The 27,261-nt window shown below is 40.2% G+C and overlaps 1 protein-coding gene across 5 annotated transcripts; it reads right to left on the reverse strand.

Annotated features, from left to right (window-relative positions):
* Positions 1-18: 18 nt before the first annotated feature.
* Positions 19-17,687, reverse strand: SPART (spartin). Of its 5 annotated transcripts, XM_059816371.1 has the most exons (10): positions 17,658-17,685; positions 16,103-16,217; positions 11,414-12,253; positions 10,145-10,342; positions 9,013-9,117; positions 7,107-7,236; positions 6,154-6,348; positions 5,020-5,178; positions 4,851-4,941; positions 19-1,672 (listed from the first exon to the last, which is right to left on the reverse strand). In XM_059816371.1, exons 3-10 carry the CDS (start codon positions 12,242-12,244, stop codon positions 1,486-1,488), a joined length of 1,896 nt encoding a protein of 631 aa, XP_059672354.1. In that variant the 5' UTR covers positions 12,245-12,253; positions 16,103-16,217; positions 17,658-17,685; the 3' UTR covers positions 19-1,485. The 5 variants fall into 5 exon arrangements, with proteins under 5 accessions (XP_059672354.1, XP_059672361.1, XP_059672389.1 ...); XM_059816378.1 differs by lacking the exon at positions 16,103-16,217 and having other exon boundaries at positions 17,658-17,687; XM_059816406.1 differs by lacking the exon at positions 9,013-9,117.
* Between the last annotated feature and the right edge of the window lie 9,574 nt (positions 17,688-27,261).

Genomic DNA, 27,261 nt, shown 5'->3' on the forward strand with positions numbered 1-27,261 from the left:
ATCATAAAAAGGCCAAGCACAGATTAACCAATTTTAATTTAATCTTTATTTCCATAAATCAAAGTTACACTTCAAGTGGTTAGATCTTTTGTTTCATATTTCTCACCCTAGGTAAACACCTACAGTAGCTACCACAAAATGTGCACCTGTTACCATTCTAATAGACATTACTTGTTACTGTATTTTTTCAATCTGATGCAAGTATCATTTGCTAACAACCATTTATAGTTATTTTCTCCATTTCATGAAATGGAGATAAGTTGTACATTGATGGTGTTCTGTTTGCTGCAGGTCCAGCCAATTTTAGAACGCATAGCAGTTTTAAAACTCAATAATGAGCTGTTAAATAAGTAGCAGTGTAAAAGCATCTCAAGGGTTCTACATGTGGTGTCACTTAATACTGCACTAGGAACAGGATGAAAAACCTACACAGTAGTGTCTATCCTATTCCACACACATCTCTTCATTAAAAGGGCTTGTCTTAATACCCTTTAAAGGCGTACCTTGTGCAACTATGAATTTAATGGAATAAAGATGCTGTCTGTTTGAACTACTTGTTGAAGCAAATACTTATTATCTTCCATTAGGAGGCCATGATATATACTCTGAATCTTTGGCTGAAAAGTACAGAATGAATAGAAGTTCCTAGTGTCTTCTACAGAATGCTTTTACAGAAAAATAATTTATGCAAAAACATACTTACCCTCTCTACATAAAAATCTCAATTTCAAAGAATCTTTGTATATTCCTTATGGAGTCAACTGGAGAATACATTTTTCTAGAGTTGTAAATAACCTCTTTTAGAAGAAATGCTTGATATCTTTGGCTTGCTTATATGCTGGATGAAAAAAAATTAGTTTTAAAGGGAATAACTACCTAGTTACCTGAGGTTCCTCCTTCATTTCTTCTAACATGAACTTTGGATAAGATTAGCTGTTTGGTAGCTGAAAAGGGAAATTCTCTACAAAACAATGAAACGCAAAGCTTATTTTAGTGCATATTAAATAAGACAAGGCTATTTTAGTAAAACTAGCTCTTAAGGATAGTTAAAAACCAAAACTAGTAGTCCTGTTTGTTCCAGAATTAGTAATCCTATTTGTTCTGTATCACCACCTTCTTTACAAATATAAAGCATTACAAAAATATTCACAATAGTATTTCTATATTAATTTATTACTCCATATTATATTTTGAAAAAGTGCTTACAGAGGCAAGTTTATTAACTGCAAACTCATATCCTTCCAGTTGTCTAAAGCCCTGATCCAGTTGTTTAAAACCCTTGTTCAATACAGAACAAGGAGTTAAGACAACTTTCATTTTTCCTTCTACGAATGTCCTTCCTACTTTTACATCTTCATGTCAAATTAAGTAACAGTTGCTTGAAAAGTAGTGTGATTTGTGTTAAATTGCAGATTAGCAATATCTTTACTTCTAAATAGGAAGTTTCATCTCTAATGTAAGGCTTTGAGAAATATTTCATTGCTTTCATTTTTTATCCTTCTTCTCATTATCCAATACTTTATATTCATCTAACACAGCATGGCCGGTTTCCTTTGCAGTTCTCTTTACAACAGCTTTGATACCAATATTGTCAATGTTAAATGCTGTCACACCAACATTGATTGCAGAATTCATTGCGTTGTCTGTAGCATGGCCAGCATCATCTCCATACCTTAAGAAAGATAGCAGTTTTGTAGATACGTATCCTTAGTAATTTTCTCTTCACTAGAATTCTTTTGAAAGCAAAAATTTAAGCATTACCAAGAACAAATAATAAGCATGCAGCCTGAACGTCTAAAGAATAAAATTAGAAATTACCAAGTCATTTGAGTAAGGGCTGCTCCTCTATCAGGTGGATTACTCTTTAAAAGATACCAATATGCTTCTGCCCTTTTTCCTCAAAAAACCTTCCAGTCTTTCTCCCTCCTTACCCTCCACTTTTGAAAAGAAGAGTAGAAGGCCTATCTATAGAACCATAAGAAGGGTAGGGTGTGTTATGTGCAATAACCCCTAAGTACTTTTTCCACCTAAGTTCTTAGGTAAAATTCCTAATACCCTCTATTCCCCCATGTAAGTCCTCACAGCTAGACCCTTGCAGCTGCTAAACCTTCTCAGTCTGTACCATGGGTGGCAGCACTGAGGAGAAGGGAGGGTAAACACTGTCTTGCCTTCTCACCCGTTACAAAAAAAAGGCATTGGAATCACCTCAGGCATATTTTTTTCTCAGTTGGTACCACCACTGCCAGTATAGTGCTTGGTTAGTAGTTGTCCTACCTCACTATTGCCTGTGTCTACATGGCATAATATGATACATCTGGTGTTAACAGCAACACACTGGCACATTAATTCCAAGTCCCAAAAGTAGTGCACCACTGTGCTCAAGCAAATTAACCCAGACAGTTTAACAGGTCTCCCGGGTACAGAGAATTGCTGACACAGCTACACTCATACGCTAGAAGCAGCAAGGTCCCTACAAAAAAATGTGCAGTGAAAACTTATCTGAAGTAACCTGGAATCAACATAGTGGCAAAGGTGAAGCGGGGGAGAGAAGTCATACAAAACCCGAAAAGGCTCCAAGCTATCTTGAGGCTATGATGAAAATTACCAATTTATTACCAGATAAAACCTCTGGTTCCTCCACTGGGCCGTGGGTCCAGCTTCTTTATGCTTTAGGGGGCAAGTCAGCAGTCTCATGTTAATTACTCAAATGTGAAGAAAGGTACACATCTACACCAGTAGAGAGAGCATACTGAAGGAGGGCAAGAGTATAGTGAGAGCAGTAACTCCAGCTGTTCCAGGCAGCCAGACATTTCCCCAGAGAGCACTGTAATCAGACAAACCAGGCCAAAGGGAAGTATTTCTGGCAGCATCAGAATCCCACCAGTTACCAGAGTTACTTTTTCCCCCTGTGCTTCTTATAACGAGAGATTCTTTGAGGACCTCAAAATAAGGCTAGAGAGAAGCACAGAATACCAAAGAATCAAAAAAAACCTACTGCATTACCAGTGCAGCAGCCATGGCATAATGGCTGGAACCAACAATGAAACTGAATAAAAAGAATTAATTGGTTTTTGTTTTGTTTTTAATTCTCTGATAGAGTAACAGCCTTGAATCACCAACATCTGATTTGCAGATCACAGAATTAATCTCACAGCAGAAGTGCAGTATTTGTCAATTTGATTTGTATTCTCACCTCAGGAACATCGTAAGCCAGTTTTATAGAGTATCAGTAAAATGGGTAACCTCCTTTAAAGTGAGACTGTATCTTAGCTAATACAGTTAGACTAACGATTCGTTAATATTTGATAATTGATTTTTTCAGTTTGCCTGTCTCAACTGCACATTTGTAGCTACTTTTTTTTTGAAAAAGGACAAAGTTGGGCAGGTGTAGATACCACAGTTATTTATATCATTGTAAAAAGCCATGAAGGTAGTAGCATGGTACTTTGGCAGAAATACCTCTTCTGAAGCTATGTTTTCCCCCAATTCTGGTCAACATACACATGTGATGAGCATCTCTCTGTAATTCCGTCCCCAAAGGTATTGCAGCTAAATTTTAGCTGAGTTTTTTGTTGATTTAGAGACACTGTGATGATGCTCCTTTAGCCTTGTTACCATTAAGTGGAATTTAGCTCATTCACTGAAGCATTTTGAGTGGCAGAAATCTTTGTCACTGAAACAAAAACCAGCTTCCAAAAGAGATACTATGTAGAATTTTAATACATTTATATAGATAGATTCCAGAGATAAAATATCAAATATTTTCAATTGTTTTGTAATTAATGGCAACATTTCTTATTGTTTTTCACTCTTAGTGGCTGTTGACTGCTGATCTCCGTATTTCCTATTGTTACATCTAAAACAAAAACATTAATGTGACTTTATGTGAAAAGAGTACCAGTACAACACCTCCTGACACTCCTACTGAAAACAAACATTAGCAATAAAGCACCGCTGACCAGAACTTCACTATCTAGCTTCCTATTTGAAATGCATCACAACACAACCCTGAATGCCAATCCACCTAATATTGTATGCTGATGTTTACCTTGTTACCTTCTGCTACTAGCCTGTATGCACTTTCAGCAATCCTTTTTAACATCTGTGTTGCTACACTTATCACCGATTCCATTTAACCTACATGCTTTTCCTTACGCTTCACTTTCTATTATACGTGTTGCATTTTTTTGAGGGGTGCACTTCATACATTTTGCAGTTATTTCAATATATTCCCTTATCCTCCACAGCATCTTCCAGCACTGGTACTCAACTTTGTTCTTTCCATCATCTTAGTAACATCATCTTAATCCCAAATGTTACTATCCTCTTCCACCGTTACCTTTTTCTAATAACATCTGTATTTTGCAAATCAAGGTTATCCTATTATTGCTATTTATGCCTTAAGATTTCCTTACACAATATTCTTTTTTGTACGTCCTCACTTTAGTCAGGCCTGCTGATAGTTGAAGCTCTTCCCTTTTTCTTCAAATTTAGCTAAGTTTACATACATTCAGGATCAGAGCTGAGAGGTTTAAAACAGTAACTTTTTTCATAATGACATTAAACTGTAGAGCACGGATATGAATCTGAACAGTATTTTTAACATAGCCTGAAGCTGTAATACTTCTAGAAGACAGCTAAAAAATACTTACCGCAATCATTTACTCATTTCATATTTTTACTTACAGGAGGTGCTCATTACTGTGCACTTAGCAGCTTATCATGTGCTGCATAATTAGAGCAAAGCATGTATTTCAGTTAGCTTCCCTGCACTTTAATAAGCTTTTTTGCCAGTATTCAAACACAATGACAATATGTTGTAGAAGATGAAACCAATAAAAAAAACTTACTTGTATTTGACAGTTTTTACAGTCTCGGTTGAAACACTTTTAGCAATGCACTTAGCTGCACTTTCTAAACCTTGCCACACTGTTGAAAACCCTGTAAAAATGAACAGCTTATTTGAGTTCATAGCGTTGAAAAGTATACAATTAAAAAAGTATAAGGAATTTTTATTACCTTGAACTCCACTTGCTGCTACCACCAGAGCACCATCAAAAGTGGATTTGCCATCTTTATCTTTCTTAAGGGATTCTGGAACTAATTTGCTGCCATGCTTCTTCACGTGTGGAGCCAGCTCCTTTCCGACACAGCTTGCTATAGAACACACTCCCTCAACTACCAGAAAACAATAGTGTGCAGTAAGAATATAGAACACCTTTGTTTAGAAGTCCTTACTCCTAATTGAAAGTAAGTTTCACTAAAGTCTTAAATGTTGCTTTTATTTAAATATGCTTATTTGAAAGTCAGACTTTAATCCATGCTTAAGTACCCAACTGATAGAGAAGCACCCTTATTTTTCAGATTCTGCACAGCTCCAATGCCTAAGAAACAAGTAAGATTGGTCTTAAGGCTAAAAAAGCACTTTAAAAGAAATACATACACATCACATACTCTAACTTCAAGAAACTGTTTTCATTGCTTTATTATTCCCAACTTGCAGATAGGGAACAAGCTGTGTTTCTTTCCTGACCTGTCTTCTGGAGAATTCTTTCTTACAATCATTCCTGCTCTTCAAAGTATTTTTATAACATCCAGCACAATTTGCTTTTAAACTTGGATGAGTCACTAGACACTAAATATAAACATTAATGCAAATAAGGAACAGAATAAAGTTACTGAGAGCTACTAGGGTTACCAAGCACATCTGAACACCACGCCATTTCTATCTCGAAGTTTATACAAAGCATAATAGACTTGTTTCAGGTGTGTGTATTTAAAACCATGCACACACCTTCTCTAGCGGTACAATACGTATGTTAGTAACCAGTGACAGTACATCTTTTAAAATACATGGTCATCAACTTAAGAAGAAAGAGAGAGACCATTCTGATTTAACTGTCTAAAACTTAGAAAAACATGCCAAACTTAAGGCTGGGCAGACTATTCTTTTAGAAAAGAAAAAGATGCCTCAAGGCCATATAATAACTATTAGTCCTAAAGCATGTCTCTCGCAGGACATAACTAGGCACAAACTACTGATCACTGGATTTCATCAGGTGAGTCCCTCCTCTAGTTCACTGGCTAGAGAAACCAGCTCTCATTTTACATAATATTTAAGGCAAAAATATACTATGAGATGGGAATTTTTACCTAAGAATTGGCTGACTTTCACAGCTCCTCCAGTAGCCTGTTTTGCTACATGAAGCCCCTTTGCTAGAGTTGGGTTGACTTCCAGGGGTTTTTCTTCTGGTTGCATGTGTTCTCGCAGTTTAGAGGCTCCTTTGTGGATAGCTTTACCAGTATATTCTGCTCCTTTTATTAGGCCCCAGCTTACCCAAGATGCACCTTCAAGGCAAAAATTGTGTTTCTTAGAATGTACAATTTTATAGACTACGATTCCTACAGCTTTCCCTCCTCTGCAACACTGACTTTAGAAACATTCCTGATTACATAGTCTGCAATTGTACTCTTCCCTGAATGGGCCAGCATGAATTCCTGCAGTGATTTCTGCTCCTACACCACCCACATTTTTTCAATTCACTTTATTTAAGTTTAATACAGCCAGCCCTCATCCAAATGTAATACAGGGACTCAGTTTTTTAATAGATATCCAAGCCCCAGCTGGGTCAGAAGTGATAGAACTGCACATTTCAATGCTATTAACATTCTAAAAACGTACAACCCAGCCCATTAGCCCAACTAGCAGATTCATATTTATCACAATCAGTATAATCCAAAGGTTCTCAGAGGGGAAAAAAAACCCCCTTCATCTGCAGAAACAACAACAGATGCCTGCTTCAATATAACTGCTCATACAGGAGTAAAATTGTTTTGTCACTGTTGTTTGAGTCACAGGGGGTGATATCCTGAGATATAGTCAAATGAGGAGTCTAACTCATATGCACCACCGGCAATGGATTTAAATTTTGCACTGTTTTATAGAGCTCACCAAAGTATCCTTTAGATGATTATGGCTGGAACTGGTGAACAGCTACTTCTGACCACTCAGCTTCTACCAGCACACATGCATTTAGGTGAAAATACCGTTTAAAAGTTACTCACAGAGGTTTATATTCAACACAATCCTCTTATTACAACAGTACCTGACAAGATTCCATGGGCAACTTTCTCACTCCATTCTGGCAATTCTTTCTGATTTTCCGCTCCTTCAGGTTGTGGTTGGATATGTACAGTCTGAGGCAAGTTAACTGCATCACTAGAGGCTTCTGGAGGCTATCAAGGGAAAGTAAACACCTGAGAATCTGCTCTGCAATATATCATCAGGATTTCCATTTTACGTGTTTTATATCATACCAATCCATTATCAGAAAACACTAATGCTGTGTATTCCCTGGGTAAGTGTACAGAAATTTAGTGGAAATTTTTGATTCAATTACTTTTGCACAGAAATGCTATGCATTCCAAAAAAGCTTATCAGACAGCTCAGCATTTTCTGTACACTTTCTTCACCCAGTTACAATGAAAAGATTTGCATGCCAACTTGGCCATATGGTCAAGTAACTAAGTAGGGAAAACTTACAGTACAAGTTAACTAGCAAAAAAGATATGAGACTAGTCCATATATCATTTTTATCTTTTCAGAGGGAAGTCAACTCTGTTGTTATACAGTATGGGAACTGCAGGCCAACTGCACTAAAAGAATGCAGCTATTCTGGTTGTTTTGTTCCTCATCCTTGCCTCACAAATTCAAAAATAAAGGAGATTATTCATTCTATGTGCTGTTGATGCTTTTGCAGACTGGCACAGCCAAGGAACGCATCAAGCTGTGCACAATACTGCTCCCCATTTAAAGTTGGGTGGATAGGTTCGGTGTGATTTCATGTCAAACACTAGAGTTTCTGGAGTAGACGTTAATCATTCAAACATAGCAGCCACCACCACAGTCTGGTTAGTGGTTCTAAGAAGTGTAACATCACTTTACACAGTTCACAGACAATGTGTAATTAAACTTCAATTAGAGAAAGCAAAAAAATTCTAATAGATTTAGGTTTTGGTTAGGATTCTATTTTTAATACTTCTCCAATGTAAAAGTAAAAAAATAAACATTTCGATGATTGAAAGCACCACTACCTAATGAGGGACAGTAAGAAAAACCTTTTTGTTTAGTCCAGAAGATTCTATATGAAAGCATTCATAGATGAAACCTATGAACACAACAGAATACACAATATATAATAATACGTGATACTGCATGGAATTCTTACGATTCCTCTGAAAAATTTACTGGAAATAAAAAAGGGTATTGCACAAAGATGGCTGTTGCAGTAAAACAAAACAAAACCAACATTAACAGAAAAGTGTAGAATAAGTCTTGGAAAGTTGCTAGGTTAACAATGTATCACTGACTTGTACTATATCATCAATTACTGCTTTTACAGTGTGAAATCTCATGTTTAAGAAATGTCTTTAGCATGTGACCAAAACACTTTGGGGGCTGGCAGGAGAAGTTACCTTAGTATACAGCTATAACTAAAAAAAACAACAAAAAAACCCCAATAAAAACCCCCGAAGTGTGCTCCAGATATAATTTAGTTACACCACGGTTTGGGTCACTATGTAGAAAAACATTCAACAGGACTTCTAAGGACTTTGCTAAGGAGCAGAAATGGGTTCTCTAATAAGACAGGTGACTCTATACTATAATTACATTAAATATACTTGTTATATAGTACTCATGAGGATCTAATTAAAACAGATACATTAAATGGCCATGAGACTAAGCTTTGAAATACTTGTGCTCTATCACAAAGTTTTTAAAACTCCAGAAATCTGCTACTGATTTGCAAAATGTTGTTGGTAGCCTGCCGTAATTGAACCAGCTCTTAACAAACAAACAGAAAAATCAAATAATAAAAAAACAACACAGGGCACAGCATACATTGCTGCTTTCAACCAAGTCTGAAATCTCAGCAGTTCTAACATGTATTTCAGTGACAATTTTTTTTTTTTTTTACTATAAAATTTTGGTATCACTGTCCTGGAATTTACCTGGACTTTGTGGCCAGACATCTGTTTAAATTTATCTTCAAAATGCGCTCTCTCAGTTGCTGGGAGCTCTGAAGATAACCCTACTCTCTCATGGGATCCTGGCACCTGTGACATCGTATCAGGGAACATTAACAAAAACATGGAATTTTAGGACAACAAGGCACTAATGAGATACCAAATTTGAACTACTTCTATGCAGGAAAGATTACAGAATTTTTCTACTAAGTCCTGCACTGAAACATCACATAATTCTGTAGAACTCTTCCCTTTGAAGTAGAAATTAGTGGCCGCCTGTGCCAGTGAAATGCCCTGCTGAACTCAACAGAATTTATAACATAACAGAACTCTGCCCCATGTGGGGCATGCTGCAAACTGGTCCTTCATTATCACTGCATTGAAGTCTTGGTGATTCAACAAGATTCCATCTTTCACTAAAAGATATAATCTTGCTATGAGCTTTTAAGTAATTATTGATTACCATTCTTCCTGAAATGGTGCTCCAGTGCTCTTACAGTAATATTTTTCACCTTGTTTCCAGTCACCGTATCATATTGCACCTTCGTTAGACTAAGGGTTGTTTTTTTTTTTTTCCTATTTTGTCTATCTGTTAATATCTTACAGCAATAAGGCACCAGATCTATCTATTTTGAGATCCCATTTGAAGGCAGATTTTTGAGGTACACACTATTTTCACAGGTCTTCTCTGAAGTGGCTTAATATTTTTGAACTGTGAACACATTTGGACACAATATTCCAAGAATGGTATCATCAAAACTACACAGACAGTATGCGCACACACACAGGAAAAAATGTGCTTTCTCCTGAACAGAAAATTTCATTTTGGGTCCTATGTTCTCTTTTGGAAAAATAGAGAAAATATACAAAATGGTCTCCAATTCCTCTCTGTGCTTACAACTTAGTATTTTAAAATTTCTGTCCTCCCACCTCACAGAGCTTACAGTTTCATTACTAGGTTGCTTAATCTTGGCTACTGTTATCTATTTCTCACTGGTGAACTTACCAAGCAAGACACAGAACTTCACAGTTTTACACAACTAAATGTGAATGGGAGAATGTATTGATTATTTCCACCTTTCCTTATTGGCTTAAAAAAGTCAGCCCAAGAATCTACCTGGATTCGGAGGTCAGACATCTGTTTTAAGAGATCCTCAAAGAGCTCTCTGTCAGCTGCTGGAAGTTCTGAAGACAGCACTACTCCCACATAGGAGCCTGGTATCTGGGACATCGTGTCAGGGAACATGTAGACTCCAGTATTGCAGCACAGAACAGGAGACTGGTTACACATTAGAGGATACAACCAGTCACAAACCTAGAAAAGATAAGTACATAACGGAATTCAAGGATCCTTTTAAAAAGAAAGGCAAGCAGAACATAGTGATAAGCACCACAAACTTGATTTTCCATAAAGTTTAGTAAGAAAAATAAAAAAGCCTTGTGCCATCTTGAAGAAAAAAAAATAAACAAAAAACCCACATGACTATGGAAATAATAATTCTTGATTAGTTCTGACAGTCCAATATAGAGAAAATATTAATTTTCACAGGACTATAATTCAGGCTGGTAGCCTCTTAACTGAGGTCTAGTCTTGAGGGCCAGGTGAAGCAGATGAAAAGCACTGCCAAACAAGTCACGATTCACAGCGCCTGTAACTTTCTGTAGAACTCAGGACAGGTTTATATGACAGGATAAAAAGCACGTATGGCTGTCGCTGGCTGACTGTTGAAGACTGCTAACACAGGTGGAGGTGAACCAGCAGACCCAAAACCAGGAAACAGTTTTTGTTTGTTCCTCCAAATTTCCCCTTCGCTGGTCAGACTTCCAACAGCCAATCTTAGCAGCTACAAGGAGATCCAAAGTCAGAAACCAGACCCACATGAAGCAAGCATGGACTGAAAAAATCCAAATAATGCATCTGTTTTTATTTGTAGTTCAGAGTCTGGATTAACACGGGCCCTCAAATTCCAAATTACCAGTTGTCCCAACTGCAATACCTTATCACTAGTTGAGACTGCAGTGGGTAGCGCACAACCCTTTTTTACACTGACATATTACAATACGTGAATCAACAATGTCTTCTCTATGTGAGGAAAGGAAAATTAATTTTATGAAATGAAAATACATGTTAAGTCAACTCCTTTAGAAAACAGAATTCGCCAGAACAGTCAGCACTCAACAACCTTGGAAAGACACAGAGGTGATTTTCACAGAAAAAGTAATGAAAGTGTGTATTTGCAGAAAACTATTTTTCCAATAGCTATAACGTCCTTCATGTTATCACACAGAGATTTAGGCTCAGAAGAGCAAGAACTCAAGATTGTCTTTTAAAATTTTATGACAGTTCTTGAAATTTAATTAAAGGAGAAAATTATTTTTTTGTTACCTGAAGAAATGCAGGTGGACGATTCTGGGCTGTCTCACTATCTGTATCCAAGAACTTCACAATGCGTAGATATCCAGGATATGAAGGAGCACTAACCTGCCCATCAGGAGTCACAAAGAATATCTGTACTCCTTGGGGAATTAAGATCAGCTCATCTGCATCCACTCCCAGGTTTTCAAGGGGAGGTGGCCGAGTACACTTACTGTAGTAGTCCTCACCTACTGAAGAAAACTCCCCAGAGTCTGTGCCATAAGACACAGTAAAATGACCATTGGTAGCTTGAGGAGTATAGGCAGGAGGTGCTTCATTTGGCAAACAAAGAGGTTTTGCAGATGATGGACTCATAGCTGGAATTTGCCCCTGGCTCACAGTTGCAACACTTCCATCTGCTGCAGGTGGCTGACTTGGTACAAACAGAAAATTAGGGGCTGGGGGTCTTTCTGGCTTTTCTTTGGAAGGAATGGATGGGTACAACTTGGGCACCCCAGCAGGGGCATCCATCATAGCAGGACTTGCTTGCACAGGTGGGGTGTTTTGTTCTAGAATGCCGAGTCGAGTGTGAACATTTCGGAGGGTCTCCCTCATCTTCTGTTGCATTTGCCTGGCAGACTCCCACTGGGACCCTACACATGCAGGACCCTGTGATGGAATGCTAACTCCTCGGAGCAAGTGGTCAAGTCCTTGCTTATAGTAATTTCTTGCCTCTTCCTTCTGACCCAGTTCATCTGTACTCAGTCCTTTATTGACAAAAATAAAGGCTTTCCTGTACTCTTCATTAATAGCTTTAATATTTGCATCTTCTTGCATAACCGGATCCTGTAGTTGTTCCATTACTGCAAACTGGAATAGATTAGTAGGAGTATTCACAGATGAAGCCAAACAGAGTTTACCTTAGAATAAAATGACTTCTAATCAGTATCTAACTGACTATACTCCGTGTATTAGCAGAAAGCTATCTAGTTGCTTGGTCCAGTGTCTGGTATGTTATGGTTATCTCCTATTAACCTTCAGATTTAGAATATATGATTCCAAGTCAGCAAGGAATTTAACTTTATAACCACCACATCTAGTTACGTCACAGACAAGTACTTTTTAAAAGTTAAGCATCAGAAGAATATGGATATGCCTGATGTTAAACTTTCCATCTTAAAAAGTATTAAGATTAGTAGCAAATGGTGGAGTAAAAAAAAATTAAAAATCTAACTTTACTTCTGATAGTATTTTCAAAAGCTCTCTAGCGTATTAAAAAATTCAGTTAACATTTTGCCTATTTAAATAAAGGCTGAGCTTGCAAACTCAGTACATTTTCATTTAAATGATTTAAGGGAAAGCACTCAACCGATTTAAACAAATCTTGATAGACTTCAAAATAGACACAGAACTGGGGAGAAGTACTTCGAACAGTTAAAGCTATGCCTTACAAAATGAAAACAGGGAATTACTTATTTCCTTTACAGAGTTTATAAAGCGAGAAGGATGACTGGCGTTTTCCCTTCCTTGCTCCCCAGGTGACACAAACCTGAAATACCAATATGTACAAAAGGTTGCAGGTTCTAGTCTATTTTGGAATGTACTCCTCAAACAGCCTCCTATATATTTCAACAACTGAAGAGCAAAAAAGAATTCAATAGGTTTATTTGAACTTTAAAATGTGTAAAAATCACTGTTTTAACTGAATGCACGCTTTCAGTCTTGGCCAAATGCAGCAAATACAAATCATTCTTGGATTAAGATCGTGTTTACAATACACAATGTAAAAAAATTCCAATGAGGCTTTCTGCTGACAGTGTTGAGAGGCATTGTCAATTCACAAAAATCAGAGTAATGATCATGGACAACAAAAATGGAATACTATTTAAAAATGAAAGAGCATGCATTTTTAAGAAAAAGAATGATTCTGTGCTGTCAGCTGAATGGAAGAAAGAAAAATCTAGAGACATCTGTCAATCACAATGAGGGGAAGCTACAGAAAACATGGGCGTAACTAAAATCTGAAGTGTGGAAAGAAAAATACTTCCATTACACATACAGAAGCATTAATGCCACTGTACAAAGCACTGGTGAGACCTCACACAACTATGAGCCACATTCAAGCAAGCTGCACCAGAACAGGAAGAGGCATGCAGAAGGCTACTGAAATTTTCTGGTGAATCAATTACTTTTCCCTAGACAGAGGTAAGATTGGCTTACTAAGCCAATAAACCAAAGGCTAAGAGATTTGATTAGTCTCTACAAATAAAATGGATGAAAAGAAGTAAAGCAGGAAAGAATAAAAGAACTACTGAAATACAAACTTTTATTAAAATCCCAAAACAGTACCTACATTTAAGTTTATTTAATGTCTCTTCTTGTTTTAGTCTATCAATAAAGTAAAAAATAAATAAATATATATGCATATATAAAATCTGGAAAATATCCTTCCTCTACTCCAACAAAAACAGAGAAACTTAAGTAGTGCAGGTCATGAAAAGATTTTTAAAGAGGCAAAGATGGAATGCTGTGCTCTACTCCTAGATCCTTTATGATCAAAATGCAGATAGCACTTATGTGACTGATGCATCTGCAGTCACATGACAGAAGTGCCATATAATCTGAAATACATCTGTATTTTTTACAACGCGACAGAATCCAATTTCATGCAAAAGAGGAGTAGCGTGATTCCAGTCCAACGACAGACACATAGCTAGGAATATGACAGGGATGGCTTGAGAAGGCAGCCCATATGGAACGAGTCACCAGCAACTCGAGCCACCAGGCTCGCTGCCCATTCCCCATCATGTAGCAGAAAAATTACTCTTAGGCTGGAAGAGATTTTTCTGGTTGATTGCAGTCACCTGCTGCCAATAGGCTCAACATGTTTATTTAAACCAAAGAACAACACTAGCATAAGTGTATATTTAAAAACCACCAAGGACATCAAGTTTAGAAGTTACAAACATGCTTCTGACCAGCATAACAGCAAGCAATTGTAATGAAAGTAACTGGAAAGAACTCTTAATAAGTTTGCGAATATAGCTAGATCCTTACATGAAAGATTACACTTAACCATGTAATATATTTTATGATCTAGACATTAACCATTTAAGATAGGCATAGCTGAATTACTTGCTAGCAAAAAACCCTAGGGACTCCCAAACCACATCATCTTGTGTCAACACTTGTATTTATTAATGAACAAACCATCTTTCCTTGTAGGAGGGGTATAAAGATGAAAAACATTTTAGCAGTGAACAACTCTGATTTAAAAGTAATTGTAGGTTTCAAAAATATAGAAAACTTTTAGAAGACTGAGAAAGACAGAGTTTAACCTAACCACAGTTTACTTCATCAGCAAAATTTAGTGTTTTGACATTTTTAGTGCCTGTCAATGCAATTCTGAAACAAGTCCCTTCTTAAGGCTTTAAGTAAACAATTCATTTGTGTGAACACAATTGCAGTACCATAGTCTATTTTGCCCCCTTTTTTTTAATTTGGTTTTTTTGAATTTGTTTTTTTAAATAAGTTACTATTTACTATATGCCTGTCATACTGCCAACACCACTGTTCTTGCCAAAGCTCAGTCTTTATTAACACTAAAAAAGGTCTATAAGAAAACGGAGATGTCAGCACGGTCAGTGTATACACAGCACTAGTGCATGGCAGAGATACAAAAGCTGGCTCAGCAATGCAGAAGAGCGGGAGCGTTACAGCTCATCTCTGATTGTTTGAAACATCCCAAGTTTGCAGTGTATGTACAGTATAGTTACCACCAAACTATGCATTTGGGTGGCAAAGCACTTGGAAGAAGGAATTCACAGTAGATTTTAACACAAGATAACTAAAAGTCAGCCTGAAGAGCTGAATTTCATTAGTTCTTATTAATTTATTAAAATAAATACAAAATAATGGATGGTATAAAGTAAATATGCCAACTAGATTGCTCCCTCACAATACAAGAAGAAATATTCTCTGAAACAGAACATTTAAGTAGCAATCCGATCATATGCAAGGAAGATCCTCGGTCATTATTATTTTCAGTGTATGATCTTAATATAGCATTTGTGTCCTGCATGTTTTCATATTTATCTGTAATCCACTTCTGTACAATGCAGAATCTTATTTCCTCTGTCTTAAAGCTGGAATGAATGGCAAAGTGTATATTACTAAATACGAGAGCGCCACAAACCAACCTTTGGTCCTACGGCCAGTACAGATTGGCCCAGATCTGTACTACTTAGTACTAAGTAGGATTTAGAGGAACTTGTCTTGGAGAAATCTGGTCCAAAACAGAGCTAAGAAAAGAACTAACAGGCACTATAGATAATCACAGATCAATCCAGTGCTTGAGATCATTCCTTCGCCCTTTTTCGTCTATCAGTACAGATATACTCTGTGGTTTTAAGTGACTCGACCAAGGGAGGCTACAGTGCAACAGGAAAACTTGAGTTCAATTTGATATTGTAAGCTAACATCTCCACTATCTGGCTGACTATCCTTCCTCTGAAGCAGCAAACCCCACTTCATTAAAAAATAATGTATATTAAAAAACCACAGCTCAGTGATGGCTCTTACTGCCAGAAGGTAAACACAAAGCCTAAAGCTTATTAAGAGGATTAAATATCCTGACTGACAGAGGCAGGACACTCTTTCCAACTCACTGGTTTTTAAACTGGTGGGTGTAGGGGAGGAAAAAGCAAAACCAAAACAAACCCCTTAATCCAAGAGCTCTTCCTATATGTCAACTGTTTTTCTATCAGCCACTGATTTCAAAGATGAAGAGTTTGAAGGAAACTACCATGCAGAGAGAATTAAGCCTCATTTCTTTCTGTAGGGAAAGAGCAATTAAGAAAGTATTAGTAACTTTCAAGAATTTAGAGAACAAACTGAATTAAAACAAATGTTACAAAGGATTTAAACTAATACAAGTACTAGCTGATAATTTCATGTTTTTTTGCTTTTAGTTTAATTAAAGTAGCCCTTAAGTTTTTCATTAAGTGGTGGCCTACTGCTAATTTTTAAGCACCTAAGGCTAAATAATATCAAAGACCAGACAACAGAGAAAGCCAGTGATCTGATCTAACATGGGAATTTACTGAAGTCTTCAGTAATTTTAAGAGAGTAACAATTACCATCTTCTGACATTTCAACCTACACCATCTTCTCAGGCCTGTATCCCAGCATCTACATTCGCCCAGCCAGCACGTCTAATTTTCCTGCTCTTGGTACTACTGCTCTTTCAAGCCTTCTTTTGTCCAAATAAATGGACTTCCTTCCTGACTCCTCAGTCTGTACTTCCACCACATGCTCTCAATGGAGAACTTTTAGGCTCCGAGTGCCTACTTGGCCCTTCTCTAAAAAGGAAAGTGAAAAACCAATAGGGCAGATAGTTTCCTTCACATGCAGCTGTGTTGTCCAGCACTTACATCTTTGACTGAAGTACAAAGACATCGCCGCTATCTACCATTCTGCGGCCAAAGATTCTAACGGCATCACGGAAAACTTAGGGTTACATAAGATAGCTATTTAATTCTTTTTCATTAGCAGTGTGCCTGCCAGTTTCTGATCACTGCCAATGGATTTTTCCACATACAAACAACTCAAGCCCAAACTGTCTGATGTGAACCTTTTAAAAAACACAAAATACAAGGAGCAGTTTTCCAAAGTATTTTGACAAATAACCTCTGAGTTCCATAAGGAGACACTCAAAAATTATTTATTATCATGGCTACTTATCACGACGAACCTGGCCTAGTCACTCCCCGCCCCATCCCGCCCCGCTGCTCCCCAGGTTCTCCCCGGCATCAGAGCCTCGCGCTGGCCAGGCGGCACCCTCCCCCCCCGGCCCTGACCACCGCTCGCCCTGCAGCGCAGGGCAGTGGGATTCCGGCCTCCTTCCGAGTCAGCCTGGCCGCACCGCCGAGACGCGGGGCTCCACACCTGCTGGCCGGCCTCAGGCGTCTCGGCAGCGAGAGATACCAGCCACCCGGGCGCCCGTCACCACCCACCAGGCCCTGCCCAGGCCCGTGCCCCGGCTCCCCGCCGCTCACGCAGCCACCCCCGCCCCGCGCTAACCAGAGCGCCGCCTTCGCTTCGGGACGCCGCCCTCGACTGCCCGGGGGCAGCCCCGGCGGCCTGCGGTGCCCACCCCGCGACCCCCCGCCTGCCCGCCCCACCCCGGGCGAACAAGCCGCCTCACCGGGAGGAGCCGCGCCCCCCAGCTCCGGGCGGAACCCCCGGCAGCGCCCGACCCCGCGGCCGCGCTCACCCAGCCAGGCCCCGCTCGCCGAGCCGAGCCCCGCCGCGCCCCGGCCCACCTGCGCCACCGCCGCCCGGGTCAGGCGGCAGCGGGCGGGGCCGCCGGCACGCGGCTGTGACGTCACCGAGCGCCCGTCGGGCGGGGCGCGCGGGGCCGGGGCGGGCGGGGCGGTGCTGGAGGCGCGCCGCTCCGGCGGCGGCCGGTTGGGAGTCGGCGGGTCCCTGGGGGGCGTTTGGGCGGGGGAGGGCTGGGAAGGTGCCCGCGGCGGAGCGAGAGAGACCCTCGGCAGGGGCGTCTGCGGCGCTGGGGTCGGGAGGCGTGAGGAGAAAGGGTGCCGCAGGGGGCAGGGGCGCGCTGGGGCCGCCCTGCGTAGTTGTAACAGCTTGATTCTCTTGGTAACCACTGTTTAATTAATCAAAGATGTTTCACAAGTACTGGTTGTGATCCGTGTCTTCCCCCGGCTTGATCTCCTGTCAGGAAAACGGAGGACACGCTCTCCTGCCGCTCCCCCACCGCGGGAGCAGCGTCGGCTGCGGCGCTGGGCCCGGCCGGTGTGTCCGCAGCAGCCTGGGAGCCGAGGCGGTGAAACCGGCAATTCCCGGCGCCTGCAAGCAGGCCTCATGGCTGGCACCGGCACAAGTGCGGGGTATCTTGCCCTAACCAGGGCTTCTAGCTAGGTAACTGGTATCAATAGTCAAAAATGGAAAAATAAGGCCTAAAACCTATCGTTCTGAAGCCTAAAAGTCTCCCCTCTTATGTCACATGTTTCAAAATTAATTTTGACTGTTACTTTAATTGTGACAAAATGACTGACTGCTCTGCTCGGAGAGGTGCCATGTTCCCAGAGGTGGCTGTCGCAAGGTGAGGCTCATTTCCAAATCTGGGGAAGGTGGAGCTGGCTGCCTCCCCAAGTACTGGCTTCTTAGCTGTGGGAGGGAGGAGCTGCATTTCACACAATCACAGAATCACTAAGGTTGGAAAAGACCTGTAAGATCATCAAGTCCAACCATTAAAAAAAAAAAAAAACCCAAAAAAAAACCCACCCACAAACCACAAAATACACCACAACCCACACCAAAACAACCCACCCACACCGCACAGCACCATGCCCATCAAGCCACATCCCACAATGCCACATCCACACGCTCCTTGAATACCTCCAGGGAGGGTGACTCTACCACCTCCCTGGGCAGCCTGTTCCAATGTTTCACTACTCTCTCAGTAAAGAACTTTTTCCTAATATCCAGCCTGAACCTCCCCTGGCGCAACTTGAGGCCATTTCCTCTTGTCCTGTCACTAGTCACTTGGGAGAAGAGACCAACACCCACCTCTCTGCAACCTCCTTTCAGGGAGTTGTAGAGAGCAATAAGGTCTCCCCGCAGCCTCCTCTTCTCCAGGCTAAACAATCCCGGTTCCCTCAGCCGCTCCTCATAAGACTTGTGCTCCAGACCCCTCACCAGCTTCGTCGCCCTTCTCTGGACACGCTCCAGCACCTCAATGTCCTTCTTGTAGTGAAGGCCCCAAAACTGAACACAGGATTCGAGGTGCGGCCTCACCAGCGCTGAGTACAGGGGCACGATCACCTCCCTGCTCCTGCTGGCCACACTGTTTCTGATACAGGCCAGGATGCCGGTGGCCTTCTTGGCCACCTGGGCACACTGCTGGCTCATATTCAGCCGGCTGTGAATCAACACCCCCAGGTCCTTTTGTGCACTGGTGGTGTGAAAAAATGAAAAAAAATGGTCTCACTAAATTTCCAGCACTTGCCTTAGAACATGGACACTCATGTTTTCAGGGAAACTTCAGCTTCTCAGTGAAACAGCTGTTAGAATTGCTGAATATAATCTGGCTGTATATTATTGATTTGCCACGTTCATAATCAATGCTAAAAATCTTCTGCAGCTCGACTTTCACATGGAAAATTTCTAACCATGTTAAATCTAGCAAAGGTGCAGTCCATGGTTCTTCAACTGAGCCAGCTCTTCCAGAACTTGCTGGGTGCCAGCCCCGTTGGGGCTAATTAACTTGCTTTCTCGGGTACTGTCATGTGTATGCTGATCGTGAACCAACCTTTAACAGACTCAGGACCACAGACCGTAAGAAATTCATAGTAAACATTGTGTTTAGGTAGTGGCAGCCCTGTTCAGCACAGTCCTGGAAGATGGGTTTACCTTTTGCCTAGCTTTATTTAGCTCTGAGGTATCTCCGGAAATTTCTCACACATTGTAGTTTCTAGCACAACATTTATCTAGGAATTCTGTGTTCCCAACTTCTCACTCGCCCACTCTTCACTCCTTTCCCAACTGACAAGAAACAGAACGACCCGGAGAAGAGACAAGCCATCCACAAGTCAGGGAGAGTTCCTCTCTTCAAACAATGATGAGGACGACATTTGTATATGAAGTAGTGTGCAGATGGATGAGGGTGGCATACGTGGTTTGGGCTGGTGGAGAGAGCCCTAGACATTATTTTAGACCAATGATAGGTTGGGCTAAGGTAAACGACACTGAATTATGTCATGTGGGTATATGCAAGACTTACAAGGAACTAAAAACCAGTTTTATGATAGAAAGTGATGCTCTCTTCTCAAGCAGTGCTGTAAGTCAATAGAAGGATGTTTTAAATTATTTTTTTTAACATGCAGGTGTCAGACGCTGGTCACGGTTTGCCCAGGGAGGCCGTGCAACCTCCATCCTGGGGGTGTTCAGAACCCAACTGGACAAGACCCTGAGCAACTTGGTGTAGCATCAGAGTTGGCTAGGCTTTGAGTGGAGGGTTAGACTAGGTGACTTTCAGCGATCCCTTCAAGCCTAAATTTTTCTGTGATTCCATGAAATAAATGCTGGTCTCATCCTTCAACAGAGAAAATGCCCAAACCCAAAACAATCAAAACATTGGCCTTAAGTGGATTCCTAGAGAGGAGCAGGAACAACTCACAATTCTTCATCTCAGAGCTCTTCTACCTCAGTTTGGTTTCTTCTTAAATACATGGTTTAATCAGAAACTAGAAATAGATTAAATAAACCAGCTGAAAGAGTGCTGAAACACAGTTCAGTCTTGAGAAGATGTAAGTGATGAGGTGATGATAGATTATCTTTTTATTTCTGTAAGGGCAGAAGCTGCAAGTAGTTTATATAGATCGGTTGAGAGGATGACTCCTAAAGAGAAACATTTCTATCATTTTTATTGGTCAATAGAGCGAGCTCAGCATTTTCAGCAGTTCAGTGTTTTCTGGAAACAGGCCTAAATAATCCCTTTTACCAACATTGTTTTGTGGAGGCAGGCCTTGCTAGGCCTAATGGTGGTGAAGGGCGCAGCAGCACCACAAGCGAGGGAGGGATGAGCTGGACGGATGTGCGCAGAGACCGCCTGGCTGCATCCTCTGAGCTATCAGGAACACACAGGCACATCCACCACGACATTTGCTTTCATGCAGATGCTCCTCTGCCATATCAGGCCCCCTCATGGGGCAGCTTGTATCTGCTGTGAATTTATCTAAGCCCTAGTACTTTTGCTTTAAGCCAGAATTCGCATTGGTGGAGGGCTGAGCCTCTGTCGCTACATGTTCCCTCCTACAGCTGTAGAAATAAACTGCTTCTGCCTGACCTGAATCTGCAAAAACTAAACTGTGTGTTTATTCTGCAAGTCTTCATCCTCATTTGCAAATGATAACTCTGTTTGTGGTGAGCTATATCTTTAGTGATTTCAATCTAAACAACTACTGTGGGCTTGCTTAATTTTTGTCTGCACTTTCACAAAAATAGTTTTCCCCAAATATCTCCTTTTGTATGCTTTAATAACATACAAAAAATTTCTACATAAGCTAGGCAATATTTGTATATATATATATGTATTTAGGTATATAAGCATGTATGTATATCCAAGTTATTTAAACATCATTCAAACAGTGAAATCATTGAGGGATCTCAAACTGATCTGTAAAAGTCAGCAAACATGGGGGGTTGAGGTTGTGAATAAAAAATATGTGAGAATTCTCCAAAACCTCTTACTAGTATGCAAATAAATTTCATTGACTTACACCAAATGCCAGTACAACTGTAACCTGTTTAAACATCTGATGGGAATCATGCTGTATAGACAGAGTGCTTTTAGTCAGCAGCCCCCGAAACATTGATGGAAGCACAATAAATCACTGTTGTATGGGTACAACTGAATATATAATTTTTCTACAGCTTGTTACAATAGTAAAAACTTTTGTGGTAGATGAGTAGATGATCTTATCTGTGATGATTACCTTTTTTCTTCCTTCAAACCCTATAATCACTTGCAGAAAAATTGTCCTCAAGCTATGTGTCTGACAAAGATAATATTGCAGCTTTCTACAATTATGCCAGCTACTGACCTCAGAGTGAACCAGCACTTTGTTAAGGTGCAAGAACACATCTGCAGCATGTATGTGCAATGTTGATAGGCTTGAACTACAAGCGGAGGTAATGCACTTAACAACCTACACAGCAGACGAGCATGAAACATCTGGAAAGGGTAGGTGGCTCCTGAGAAGATCTCATCTGGGATGCCCACTCCCAAAGGGTGAGGGAATAACCTGGCTGTTAACAGTACGGCCCCAGGAAGGAGGAGGCTTTACCAATTCAAAGATATAGATACAGGTCCAGATGTCATCTGTGCATTGCATTTGGCTACTTGCCAGACTGCAGCCATCCTAAGCAAGGTTTTTCCCTGCCCTTCGCTGTGAGCAGTCATATGCATGTGTGTAATCATAACATGCCGTTTCCCTAATCTGCTGTATTCTTAGGTTGAACAGGGGTACCCACAGAGTAAGCACAGAAAAGCTGGACTGTTTTACAGGACCCCTGATTTAACATTTCCTACCTTCAGAGGTACTACAAGCATGGTCCTCAAGTCAAGCCCAAGGGAAATTTTTCTGGAAAGGGTTCAAAGTGCTCTTGGAGGGTGTGCTGCATCAGGGTCTGCTGCAATGGAGGTAGGTATGTGAGAACTAGGGAGGCAGATGATGGACCATCTTAAGTTGACTGGGAGTTTGGTTTGTTAATTCAGCAGTACATAAAATAAGTTGGCAAAAATGGTCAGAAGAGAATACTACCAGGAAAATACCTGGGTCTATAAAGACTAGTGGTAATAAAGCTATTCTCTTGGGTGGTTTATAGCTAAATGTCTGCCTGCTGGGACAGATCACAGTAAAGCTGGGCACCACAAAACTCAGGTTTTTCACACGTTGATTACAATATTGAGATACTGCGTGTTCAGTTCAGAGGAAAAGTAAATTAAAATACCGATGGAGTATTCTGTCATTCCCCATTGTGGCACTTGGAATAGTGGCCGCTTTATTAGATAGCAGCTATGTGTTTTCCAGAATGATTTGACATACTGTCAGACTGCAGAAAGCAGAGGAGGTGGTGAAATATATTTCTTTTTCTTTTAGCACCAAAGGTGCAAAGCATGCTGCCGTAAAAAAAAGAGGGACCATTCAGGGGCAAGGACTTTGCCCTTCACAAGTCTGGGAGTGAAATTTTATACAATTAATATATAATACTGAATTACGCAGTGTATCCTGTTTTCTTTTCTTTTGTGAAGGGAGACTAGACAGAAGATTAAAAATGCAAAATTAGAAATAAAAAATTAGAAAGCAGTGTATGTCACACTGTATCCATAATTAAACATTTTTTTTAATGCCCCTGATGTTTGGGAGAAACAGATGTCTGCATGCTGATTTCACTTCACCATAAATTAATTTCTCTGGGAATATGAAAGATGATAACTTCTTGTTTGTCTTCTGGCTTTTTGTGGCTTACACCACCATCAAGCACTAATGTGTCAAACTGAAAAATAAGTATAGGTCTATTATATCAAGTGTTGTTTTTCCTGTTGTTTTTCAATGGCCAAGAGTGGCTCAGCATTCATGATAAATTGAGTTAATCATTTGATTGCATGTAGTCTCTCCATCTTTTGATAAGAAGCTGTAACTTGCATTCAGCTGTGTGTTTGTGTGCGCTATTCAGAAAATAATATTGGCAGAATTACGGCCTTGTGGTGTACTACATGTAAGAACAACTACCGTCAAGATTTTGCTACATATTGTGGGAGAATATCTGTTTTTCTAATGATTTAGGTGAAGCAGTCTGGGGCCTTGCATGTGGCAGTTCTGGCTTTTCTTCTTGTAGTCTCAGCTCTGCACGATTTGAAATTCAACCATATCTCCTGTTGCTTGAACTAGGATGGGTCTGAGGGCTGGTATTCTGTAAGTAACAACGTGGTTTCTTGCATCTTCCTTTGATGAATCTGGTATTGATCAGGTTTTGGACTAGACAATACTGTGAACTGGTCCTGTGCAGGGATATAAGTCATATTGTGTGTCTTGTTTGGTAAGGATATGTGAAATACTAGCTAAGAGACATCTACTTATGTAGATTTCCTCTCCTTTATGTTTAAGCTATGTCTGTCTTTGTAGTTGGAATCCCACTGTGTGTGTGCTAGCTTATGTAAACTTTTTCTTCCTCAGGTGGGAAGTGGAGAGCTTTCCCAATAGCTTTGTACTTAGAAATGAGACCGTGTGTTTAACTAGGTATCATATCTGTCATGTAACTGAATCAGTTTTCCCTGCCTAGGGAATAAAGTTGAAGGAGTCACATGTCTCAATTTCTTTTGAAATACAGGCTCCTCAAATTGATGGGCAGGAACTCAACCAGAGTGATTCTAGTTACCCACTGAGTAATCCCGAGCAACAGTCTGGCTCTGCACAGCTCTGTACATAATGCGGAAATAGGCTGTGGAAATCAGTTCTTCTAGTTCCCAAGTCTAGGTGCTGAGATCATCCATATCCCTCTCAGTATCAGGGCAAGTTCTGTGCGTGTATCTTCAGTCTCTTGGTCTTTTGGTTACCCAGAGAGGTGTTGAGTAGGATGCTTGGTGGATCAACATCTTGAGCGTGCAATGATATTCATCTGAAAGTGCCTCCATATGGCCAACAGCAGAACTCAAACAGCACGGTTTGAATCCTGAGTGTTCAGTCTATATAAACAGTTTTCAAATAACTCACGGATCAAATATAATAATAAAGATATTTGTTATACTAAGTGTTTTGTAGAAATCCTGATCTTTGGTAGGTAAATCTGAAACTGGCAAGAGGATCTAAACTTCAATTTACTAATGTGTGTTTTTAACTTTATTAGTTATCCATTCAATTAAAGGCATGTATAAACCTTTGAAAAAGAAGATCCTGCATTTGTAAAATAAGTAATTTGCAAGGAACAGCTTGTTCACCATCAGATGCAATAATTTGAACCTTCAACTTGTTGTTCTTAACTTTTCAGCTTGCTGTCAAAAGAATATTTTATAATATTATAAAATTATTTTAATAATGAATGGTGCCTACATCATTTTGAATTAACAGAAATGCAGTTGGAACTTTCCTATCTTAGTTCTGCTGTATTTCCAAACTGAAAAAGTTTGTGTCTAGCAGAGCTGGACTAAAGACGTACTGTTACTGTATCGCTAGATGGCAGTATTCACATTGCTTCGAGAAAAAAAGAGGGTTATTTGAAAGATTTTCAGAAAAATCTTACTGCTCTGTAACAGTTAAATGTCATGGTCCTGTTTTGAAATGCGCTGCATAAGAATGTCTGAATACCTAATATATCTGAAAATCTGACCGCTTCCTTTAGCTGTCTAAATTGGAGACACATCATTTGGCCCTAAAGGTAATGAGTATGAAATGTAGTATTTCCCTGTTGATCATTTTATCTGATTATGTGTCTACATCTTTCAAAACAGGATAATATAATATTATAAATGAATATTTTAATTTCAGAATTTTATAAATAAGATAATGCAATAAAATAAAATAAAAACATCCTTTTTACATACATAGTCCATTTCCTTAAAATTTGAGGAAATATTAATGGAAAAATTGAATCTTTGTCATTGACTCAGCAGGCCTCGAATCATACTTAAAATGATCTTTTACTGTTTTTCTTCAGTAGAAAACCTCCCAAACCTCATTTGTTTGACTACAAAAGCAAGTAAATGGAACACAGTAAAATGCACAAACTGTTGAACATGTCCATTATAATAGACTAGTCTGTAAACACAGTGAACAGGGAAACAGATTCCAGCTTCTAATACCAAGAAGTTACTTTAAACAGTATTAGAGGGAAACACATGTTTATGATCATATCATACAATGCTACAACAAGCTTGCTTTGATTATATAACAGTTTTCTTCCTTTCAGATACATAACAAAATCCTTATTCAACAAAGTCTTTCTGAATGTCCAATAAGCTCCTTCTATCTATCCCATCAAGCCTCACCTATCTGCATCAGGCATAACCCTACCAACTCTTGCCTTGACCTGTAAGGGGACAAGGACACCTTTCAGAATGTTACAGCATTTTTCTTCCTACTCACTGAAGATGTTTATTTGTCTAGTCCAGGCTACCATGCACAATGGCACAAGCCCTTCTGCCTCTAATATGTCAGTTCACATGAAGGTGAGCCTGGGAAGACCCGGGACAGGGGAGCTTGGGCCCCACTGGCTCACACAGCCTGAGGTTCACAGAGAGCTTCTACTATGAGCAAAGTTGTGGTCTGGCTCCACCTTGTCCTCTCAGCTTTCTGAAGGATGACCAATATCCTGAGGATCATTTGCTAAGAAGTCTGCTTTGCAATTATATGCAACCTTGGATGCTGGATGCTTTATGAGGAACAGAGTTTGCTTGCACTCAGCTGAAGACCAGAGTGAGTTGCAAGGAGCTGAGTGGCAAAAAAAGCACAGAGGAGTGAGACCAGGAAGATATGGGTATGGGTATGGGTAAGGAGGAGACAAGTAGGTTTGGGCAATGATTTCTATGCAGCACAGGCAATATTTTATAAATAAGAAAGAGACAATAATTTGGTCTAAGTAGTGTTCCTTTATGGTATATTTGCTGTTGGATGTAAGATGCTGTGTAGATGTCCAGTGACAACTGTGAATTGTTTAGGTCATTTGAAGAAGCATCTTGGAAGGTGTTAGAAGACCTGAGTACTCCGGAGGTTCCTTCTACACTTTATTGTGTGCTGATTCTTCTGCATGACCAGAGTTATGAATTCTTCACTTACCCTCATTCTTGTAGGCAGTTGTTCACATGTTTATTTCAGTTGACTGGAGGTTAGCAAATGTGACACCCATCTACAAGAAGGGGTGAAAGGAGGATCTGGGGAACTACAGGCCTGTCAGTCTGACCTTGGTGCCAGGGAAGGTTACTGAGCAGATCATCTTAAGTGTCATCATGCAGCACGTACAGGACAACCAGGCGATCAGGCCAAGTCAGCATGGGTTTACAAAAAGCAGGTCCTGCATGGCTAACTTGATCTCCTTCTATGACAAGGTCACCCGCCTAGTGGATGAGGGAAAGGCTGTGGATATAGTCTACCTGGACTTTAGTAAAGCCTTTGACACTGTTTCCCACAGTATTCTCCTGGAGAAACTGACTGCTCATGGCTTGGGCGGGCAGACTCTTTGCAGGGTAAAAAACTGGCTGGATGGCCGGGACCAAAGGGTTGTGGTGAATGGAGTCAAATCCAGTTGGCGGCCGGTTATGAGTGGTGTTCCCCAGGGCTCAGTGTTTGGGGCCAGTT

Source organism: Gavia stellata, chromosome 1 (assembly GCF_030936135.1).
Source record: "Gavia stellata isolate bGavSte3 chromosome 1, bGavSte3.hap2, whole genome shotgun sequence".
NCBI classification, from domain to species: Eukaryota; Metazoa; Chordata; class Aves; order Gaviiformes; family Gaviidae; genus Gavia; species Gavia stellata.

Bases quoted from the DNA above. Each gene is read 5' to 3' on its own strand.
- SPART (XM_059816378.1), bottom strand. From the start codon at position 12,244: ATGGAACAACTACAGGATCCGGTTATGCAAGAAGATGCAAATATTAAA. The intron at 6,349-7,106 runs GTACTGTTGTAA...TTTGCCTTGAAG, and splicing joins TGCCCATGGAATCTTGTCAG to GTGCATCTTGGGTAAGCTGG. The intron at 4,942-5,019 runs GTAATAAAAATT...TCATTTTTACAG, and splicing joins AGCAGCAAGTGGAGTTCAAG to GGTTTTCAACAGTGTGGCAA.